We start from the raw sequence: 9648 nt of genomic DNA on the forward strand, positions 1-9648 counted from the left end.
GTTTCTGGTTCCTGGAGTTGCTGTTAAGGTCTACCTGCGCTGTTGTTTAGCTGTAGAATTCCATGCAGTGAAATGTCTTTGTGAAGAAAGACAATGAACATTTAAGGCACCACATTAAAGCGCTCTGGAGAATAAAGAAAAGGTCGATGCCAACTATTGACACCGGATGCTTTATAGGTTGATATCTCATGAAGACTATGTAGCAGGAACAGGGACTGAAATGTTACCCAACAACAGGTGACATTTGTAGGGTAATTTTGTTCAGTGGGTTGTTCCAGTTCACAAATACGTCAGATTTAAGGCTGGTGATATCTATTGTCTGCTGTCTAAGGTCTATTTGACTTTTCTGGGCGTTGAATTCACTGCTTGAATTAACAGTTGGACGAAAAACTCATTATTTGTGTTTCTTAGTTTCCAGAACTGTGCAATAACACATTGGCCTCGTATCATAAAAGATATTCTCTTGGCAAAATATCCACATGCAAATGCAGCTGCTAGGTTTGTAACAAAAAGTCTCATAAACGTTATCATAGTTACTGGCAGCAACATTAGCATTGTAGCTAAGGTGGCATAGAGGCACAGAGGATTAAGATTTGTCAGACTTTGGCTACGTAGTCTGACAGAATTTTATTTTAAATATGAGCTTTAAAATGTAGCATTCTGGTGTACTCTGAGAAGACAATTAAGTGATAAGACATTTACTTTGAAACAAATTTATTATTCAGTTAATAATCACTATTTCCAGCTCTATTATTATTATTACCGTAACCTTTATTTAGACACAATCCATTGAGACCGAGGTCTCACTTTCAAAGGTTTTGGTCAAATAAAAACAAAGCCTTCGCCTGTACAAATAAAGTGATTCGTTTTCATTGATAATATTAATATTAACTTCCACTGTTACTGTAAATCTGTTAGAATTGTGGCCTATCTTCTATTTGCAATTAATATGCATTCAATCCAGTTCAATTATTTGAATGAAAATGATAATCTACTCTGGCTGAGGTAGTTTATCAAGAGTAAAATAGCTGTGATCTATACACATCTCTGCATTAGCAACCTGCTGAAATGAAGGTACAGGCTCCTTAACGCTCTCATTACTTCAGGGTTCTTGAGAGCAACTGTACGTGGAACTGTTAGTACACTGGCTGTGGTCATCACAGTGAACAGTGTGTACAGTGTGATGAGAGGGCACGTGAGCCCTTGTTGCTGTAAGTTACAGCAATAAATACTGCATAACTTTATGCTTGTATGACAATCGCATGGTCTAGCTAGACCATGCGACTTCAAAATATTGACAAAACAAATAAATGACATATAAACACACAACCTGTTCTGACATATGTAACCATAAATTCAAACATTGACATGTCAACGAGCCATCTCAGACATTACGTTACTCTCTGGCTTGATTTGAGAATACCTTGAGTAAAATGTTGCACTTGCAGCAGGAAGTCTCCATGCTGTGGCATGTATTCCCGAAGCGGCATTGATGGGGTTGCAAAGTTCCATCAGTATGGATGATTTGAATGTACAATAGCCGGGAAAATCCAGATAATGTAACCTTGAACACTGATAGAGCAAAGTTTGCAAATTCTAAAAAAATATATATATAACAAAACTCGTCTTGAAACTCATGTACACACTATGAACAGATTGTAAAAATAAAATAGACAGAAAAACAGAATGTTTACAACATTTATTATTTTCCAGGATAAAAAGTGTTTCCGGTAAATAGAAAATTGTCATGAAATTGCACAATTTTAAAGCAGCACTTGCAGTTTATTGTTAAACAAAGGTGAGGGTGGACGTGGCCACAGCAGGCAGTAAACACACCCAATAAACTCAGCTCCATTGTGTAATAATACGTAAGTCTAAGTGTTATTGTAGACATGATGCGCGTATGACCTCGGATAATATTTTCACACGTTTAAACAGCTTTCACAATTGTGAGCAATTATGATTCTTCCCATTGTGAATAAAAGCAGAACCTTTATTATGAACCGGCTCGAGGGCGCATACTTGACCTGTTTTTTCACAAGCGTGATTGCAGTTCATGTTCACGTCATCGCAAACCCTCGCTCTGCATTTAAAAGCCAGCGCCATGGGCTCAGTGTCCTGAGGCAAGCAACTTTTAAAATATCTATCTATATATTATATTTGTTTCACATGGTCATACAGTATTGATTTAATTGGTTTTGCTCTCATTACCAAACGAGCAGCAGAGGCAATTTTAGGTTCAACTGTGAAGTAGACCTGTAAATAAGCTACGGTTTAGTTTTAGTTTCCATGAGCCACTCACTGAAGCACTTCTCCAGAGCCTTCCTGCTGGCCCAGCTGCCGTTGTTCACTGTCGGGATGATCTTCAGGGGCCGAAGCCACTGGACAAAACGCTTCAACTCCAGAAAGCTGCTGTGTTCGCTGTACGGGATGCCTGTCAAGAAAACAGAAGGGTTGCCAAAAATGTGCTTTTGAAACATTAAAAATCTTAGATAACTCCTATTTAGTGTTTCCTCAGAGGGTTATTTCAAGTGTAGGTCGGGATAAAAATAATACTTCAGCTCTAGCTGAAACCTACTATGCAGTAAATCCTCCCACATGTAGAGACTAATATATGAGGAGCAGTAGTAGCAGGAACAGCAAGAAAGAGGAGATCAACACAAGACGGAGAGAGAGAGGGCTCTAACTGGCTTCCGCCTGGCTGACACACAAACTGCTGAGGAGGAAGAAATTATGAGCGAGTGTGTGTGTGTGGCAAAAGTCTCTCGCTGGTGACTGTAGGTTAAAGGCCAGATGACGGATCTATTCAGAACATGAAACAGAGGGCAGGACGAGAAACGGGCGAAATCTGCGGAGAGATATCAAGTGATGACCCATTTCAGAAGTGAGGTTTAATGCTGGACAGCTTTCCTGCAGTGTTGATACAAGATCCAGAGTTCTCGTGAATATATTCCTGAAACTAAGCCATCTATTATTTATTCTCAGTCTCCCATTTCTCCTCTCCTCCCATCTTTGCCCAAAGAGGGAGCTGTAGGTTAAATGCAAAGACTTTTTAGGATTTATAAAGGAATATTCTGTGTTTCTCTGTTAATACTCTATGAATATACATGCGTCACTTCCTCTGATTATAACCGTGCTGAAGGATGTACCATAGATAGAGATGTTGCCACTGATCTGAGGCTGAATATCTTCCACTGATTCCACCTGCTGGCTGAAGGTCCAGCCTGTGGGCTTGAAGGCGAGCAGCTGATCATATCGCCCCGAGAAGCGTGCCAGGTATTCCTGCAGTTTCTGGAGACAAGACGAGGGCGACCGGGGGAGAAATGGAAGTGAGAGTTTCATATTCAAATGCCGATGAAGTGAAATGTGACTGTTGCTACCAGGAACAGATGTTAAAACACACACACACACACACACACAAAGTTTTTTGAATCACTCTTGTTTGCCAGCTGATATACAAAAGTTGTCTACGGTGAAAATATTTCATTGAAAATGGTTTTATTGAGTTCCATCGATCAATTTAGTCAAAGGTGACTCAAAGTTGTAGGAGCTCTCATCTCAAAGCCCCCAATGCAAACCCAAACTGCACATATTTTCCCCGAGTCAGCCTTTGTGTGCTTAGTGATGCTTGAATTATACCAACTCTGGGACTTATCTGTGGCTGTATATGGCAAATTGAAACGCTTCAGCCCTTTTAGAAATACAACGTGCTTAGTCGTCATAATTAGCATTTCCTAATTATTCCAACTGCTGGCCTTGATATTTGCATCGGAAATAGACCATCAGCAGAATAAATAAAACTGTCCGTAGACAGTTTGACATTTGGCTAAACAAGAGAAACATTTACAAAGAATGTCCATTCTTCATCTCAAATGGTCTACAGACCATTTGAGAAATAGTGTATTACTACATTACTTCTATTCCCCTTCATCTCACCAAGTAGTGCATCACTAAATGAAACAGTCAGACCCAAATACATCAACTTATATGCAGTGAATGAATATAGACAGGGCCTGGGGGACATGGTCTGACGACATACATCTGCTCGTGGTTTTACTCTAATCACTGCTGTACTTTGCTTCTTAACAGTGAGACTGCTGCACCTACTTTGAAGGAGAGCTGCATCATGGGCAGCACATGGACCTGGGCTGCCTTCCAGTCGGTGGTGATACATTGCCTGACTTGCTCCGACTCTAGACAGCACATGGTGTTGTGTTTGTCTCGAGAGAGACACACTTTAGAGCCCAGGACCTCTGCCAGAGCTACGAATGGAGCAGAACATGGTCCGCGTAAAAACAAGGAATGTGGGCATTTAGTTTGTATCCAACAGTTCGTGCTGGTGGTAAGGACATACTTTCTAACGCGTCGCAGAAATATCACTCGAATTCAATGAATAAATTACCATGTCATTTTCAGTAATATTATAAGTCATGAGCAAACATTTCATTCATCATTAACCTGTCAAATCAGCAGACTGATGTTTTTTAGTCCATTCCTCCTGGGTGCTTTCCTAGTTCTTATGTCTCAGGGAACTAGATGAATGAACTGCTTTGGTATTTAGTAAGGAACATGGAAGGAAGGATGGATAAATGAACTGTAAAGATTACATGCTCCTTGATTTATGAAAACGTTTAAGAACGCCAAATATGTCGTGCGATGAGGTATCTTTCAAATTCCTTAAAAACGTAACAAAAACATTTCCCCTCACAATTCAGAGTACAATTTCGACTAAACACTCACCCAGAAAGACCTTCTCTTTTCCCACGGAGTAGGATCCACACACCACAAGTGTTCGTGGGTTGAGCGTCACCCGCTCAAAGGCTGTGTTGACCGCAAAGTTGATGGCCTCTTGCTGTCTGGGGAAGGTGTACTCAGGGCTGCAGTAGCTGTACAAACACAAGAGCTTACATTGCAAAAATCGCATATTCCGGCTTTTGCATCACTTTTACGGAGTTCCTTGCTTGAGAGGATCAAGGCAATGAACTGAGAACGTGTTTTAGGTAATATTGATCCATACAACCAACCAGAATGGTCGCATATACAGAGCTGAGAGCAGCACAATGAAACCATTCAGTGGCCCCACTGGTTTATTCAATGTAGACAGACGGGGACTAACGTGGTGTCCAAGTAGAGCGTCTGCACCCTGCATCCGAGTAATTCAGGGTAGGTCTCCATTGAGGGATCGGCTCTGAAGTCTCCGGTGTGGAGGACAGTCTGTCCATCGGGCAGGAAGAAGAGCAGCATGGCGGCTCCTGGACAACTGAGAGAGCAGACACAAACTGTGTGATGAAGTAGGATAAGCATCTTCCAAGAAGCTTTGACTGTCAAGGAAAGTGTGGTCAGCAACGCAGGTATACTAGTAGTGACTGGCTCACATCAGTTGGTAAAATTAGGTTGGAATTATTAAAAAATAATGCTGTAAACTTTCAGAAAACATCGGTTCCCCTAAATAACGAATATTAGTATTCCTCAGTGAAACTATGTAGGCAGCTGGTTTAGAGCTGTCTGACTTTGGGATCGGTGTCAGTGGCCGATGGTGGCGTCAGGTTGATGACTCACTGGTTGGCTTCCAGCAGGATGACGGCGATTCCCTCGACGGTGACCCGGGTGTTCATGGGGAGGATGTGGACATACTGCTCAGCCACCCGCAGTTTGCTCTTCACCAGGTTCCCTGTAATCTGAGCAGGCGAGGCAGCCGTCAGTCGACGTGAATCGGTGTGGTTTACTCACAAAAGCTAGAAAAACCTTGAATGCTAAATTGGATTTTTCCGGGCTATGATCCACCTAGCGTCCAAGTTGAATTTATGTGACCTCCCAAATAAACAAAATCCCAAGATAGCACACACTGATCAATCATGACCCATTTGACGGGAGAATTGACATCCAGCTTCTTTCACAGATACCTTTTATTCTGGATACCATCTATTGAGGTGTTCATTAGTTTCAGAGGTACATTCTTAAATACCCCAGTAAGATAACTAAAACAACAGCAATGCCATAAGGATCATACTGTAAACAAATTACATTTCTAGTTTGAACGAGACAGAAGTTCAAAGTCTGAATTTAAAATCTTTACTTGTTTTGCTACACACCTCAATTCATTCATTCTGTTGCTTAATTGATGCACCACAACTGGATTTGCACAGTGACAACAAATAAAAGTTAAAAACGGAAAGACAAACAGACCCAGAAATAAACTGAATGTCCTGGATGTGAAGTGTTTTTATCCAAAACTGTGTATAAAAACAAAAAAAAACACAAAAAGTCTTTCAATTTCAATCAACTCCAATATGGTCAGAGTCACTGGCTGATTGGTATTCAAAACTGCAAGCTCGTTTTCCATTACTGAGTCCATGCAGTGCAGTGAGATAAGAAATGGATCCGGCATTTACTCTATGGAAGAGAGCATTGAGGAAGCGTTTTAATGGAATGCAAATAAACCGCATTTAAAAAAAACAAAAGAAGCTTTGTGAATGAATTTCTTCCAAAGTATTCAAGGACAAAAAGGCTTCTGGAGGAGAGACCTGCCATTTATTAACGACACAAAACAGACTTTCTCTGTATGAAGTATACAAATATTGGGTTTGTGTGTGATGCTGTTTTCAGCAGTGGACTTAAATGGAATCATAAGTGTTTCATATAAAGACTAAAAAATGCCACAGTCTAGAGAAAGTAATAAAGTAAAAATAATATAGTAAAGTAATTGACTTTATGGCTATTTGGTGCACAGCTCAACTAGAAGTCATAAGACAACCAATGCCTGACTTACTCTGTTACAGTAGATGGGAAATGTGGACTTCTTGGTCAAACCTCCGTAGTGGTCCGAGTGGAAATGTGTTAGGAAGTAGGCAGTGATGCCCTGGACCTCTCCATAGTGAAAGGCATCTATGACAAACTTTGTGCCTGAGAAAAATACAATTTAGCATAATTTTAGATAACAAAACACAAAATAATTCAAATGTATGCAGCGATAAATGACGTATAGTCCCTCGCTGACCTGGAATCTTCTTGTAGAAAGGACAACGTGACGACTCCACTTCTCCATCGGTGCTCCGTCTGTTCCATCTTCCTCCTCCTCCTCCTCCTCCTCCTCTCCATCCTCTGGTCCTACCTTTCCCTGCATTACTATTATCTCCAGTCACTGCGCCATGTGAGGAATCAGCAGTTGTGTCAGCCCTACTTTTTCTTTGCCTCTCTCTCGTCTGTACTGGAACAGTGTTGAGTTCATTTGGTCCACTCTCAGACACTTTCTCCTTCTCCTTGAGGGGTTTGAGGCCAAAAAACACCCCAATGTCCATCTGCTTCAGACAGGGGGCCTGACCCGTCTTGATCTGAACCTTCTGTGGCGACATGGTTGTTTGAGATCTCTGGACAATGGAGGCTTGTGATGAAGGCCCTGGAATACTGCTGTCATTCGAGTTCTTTAAAGGCAGGCTATCTGAGCTTAAAAGAGTTTCTCTCAGGCGCTCTAACACAATACTTTGAGGAGACTGAATGCCATGTTTACGTGGACCGATGGCACTGGTAGATTCACCGCGAGCTCCTTCTTCACCAACTCGGTTTTCAGCACCTGTGGAGGCAGCTGGCTGATTAGTGGTAACTGAATGCAGCTGGGTGTTTGAGGACGCCGGCTCCTTCACCCGCACATTATTAGTTTCCAAATTATCTATAAAGTCGGTGAGGATCTCATCGTCACTCAACAGCACCATCGAGTTTTCAGCCACAGTTTCAAACGCATCTTTCTTAAAAAGTGCTTTGCGACATTCACTATTACTGACTTCAGTCTCCGCAGGGAATTCAGAAAGAGGAGAGTAGGATATCGCATCATCGTTGTCAGGGGAAGATTCACTTTTGGGGAAACCTTCACAAGCTTGTCTTCCACGCTCTGCCTTGACAGGAGTGGATGAAAGCTCTGTTCTACTTTCTTGGGAAGAAGTGATAGATGTTTGGCCTTTAGTGGAGGGCGACCAGCCTTTCTTTTTCTTAAAATCCTCTGGGCCAGGTGAGCGCAGTAGCAGAAGTCCATTTGTAAGTTTAGATGGAGGGGAGACGCTACGATTGGATAAGGCAGAAAGACTGAGAGCACTTCCCTGAGAGCCATCCACCTCACTGTTTATCAGTCCTGGGGGACAACTGAGTGTCTCTGCCTGACTGCGGAGGGCTGTGTCACTGCTTGCTCGACTATGGGCCAGGAGGGTGTGGTTGAATTTCTTATAATGGGTTGGAATGGCGGAGAAGCACTGAAGGCCGTTTGGACATTCTGTGCAAACAGATAAAACATGTAGAAATTAGGCTCGTCAGCGTTGTACAAAAAGATAATTATTCAAAAGCACAGTCTACATTCAAAATACAGACATTCGAAGACTTTGAGGTTCAGATTACATGGTAAAGATGTTCTTTACTCGGGCTTGGGACTTCACATGTGGACCAAAAACCTTGTTAGATGTTGTGTGCATTTACCAATCAGGGAGAATCTGATGCCATGTTCATGTCATTACTCCAATGACCAGTTTTAGGCTTGTAAATAATGTTCTCAACATCCAGGTTGTAATCATGACTGAGTATACAATTCCATTATTTTTGATAATGCCTGAAAGGCAAACAAATATGGATGCCTCACATCAGCCAAAGTCCACCGTTCACGGTCATTCAAACAAAGTTTAATGAATTTTGAGCTACACTGTCAATGTTTTAAGCCTCACACGACCAACTCTGCAAATATTTGTAATTTCCTTGATTGACAGTGACACCATGTGTCCACCTGAATACAGGATGCCAGGTGTGTAAATGAGGGCTCGTGTGTATATGAAGAAGTATGGATGTCTGTACCTTTGCACGAGTCCCTGGAGGTGTCAAGACATTCAGCAACATGCCATCTTTGAGTCTGCACCACCAAAATGGAAAAGGGCATCTGACACATGGGGCAAAAGTCTCCAGAGGAAGGTCCCTCAGCAGCATTGTCTGGTTGCACTGTATCACTAGTAGATGATGACTTAGAGGGAATATCAGGTGACTTGACCGGGACAGAAGCGTCTCTGTTGGAGGTTTTTCTCACAGTACATCTTCTTTTAGTCACAGCGGGTGGTTCGTGACAGTGTCTCTTCTTTTTCTTCTCCAGAGGTTTATATTCCCAAATGTCATTTTCAGAGTCGTCCTTCTGTGACATTTGGAGCAAAAGAAAGCGGTAACGTTACCAAAAGTAATAGTGTTTGCTAACATCCCGCGGTTGCCGAAATTAATAAACGTTACAGTACATGAACGGCTACTGTAGATTACGTACAATTGCGGGGATACTTTCCGTTGCAAAAAAATAGTTTCCCCATGATTAATAATTACGATATTGGGCGTGTATAGCTGTAGCTACATGCGGTGTGGTTCGCTATAACAAGTTAGGGTTTACCGCCACACGACAACAATGAATGTAGTAGAAACAACTGGAGACACAGAACGGCACATTCGACATATTTCACAAAACAAATCATTTGGTCTTTAAAAAAATAAAAACGCGTAAAAAATATTTTCAATGAAAAGTCATTCAGTTAAATGTAAATTACTATTCAGATAAAAAGCCTTCTAAATAATAATATCATTTTATTTTTACTGTTTTGACGAAACCAACGGTCTGAATCTTCGGTGTGAGTTTACCTA

The 9648-nt window shown here is 41.6% G+C and overlaps 1 protein-coding gene across 1 annotated transcript; it reads right to left on the reverse strand.

Moving 5' to 3' along the window:
• Positions 1-11: 11 nt before the first annotated feature.
• On the reverse strand, positions 12-9375 carry dclre1a (DNA cross-link repair 1A (PSO2 homolog, S. cerevisiae)). Its single transcript, XM_079292905.1, has 10 exons — positions 8830-9375; positions 6998-8260; positions 6770-6903; positions 5560-5678; positions 5117-5260; positions 4741-4886; positions 4108-4262; positions 3150-3291; positions 2303-2434; positions 12-76 (listed from the first exon to the last, which is right to left on the reverse strand). The coding sequence occupies exons 1-10, from the start codon at positions 9164-9166 to the stop codon at positions 24-26; spliced, it is 2625 nt and encodes an 874-aa protein (XP_079149031.1). The 5' UTR covers positions 9167-9375; the 3' UTR covers positions 12-23.
• Between the last annotated feature and the right edge of the window lie 273 nt (positions 9376-9648).

Source organism: Melanostigma gelatinosum (genome assembly GCF_949748355.1).
Source record: "Melanostigma gelatinosum genome assembly, chromosome: 21".
NCBI classification, from domain to species: domain Eukaryota; kingdom Metazoa; phylum Chordata; class Actinopteri; order Perciformes; family Zoarcidae; genus Melanostigma; species Melanostigma gelatinosum.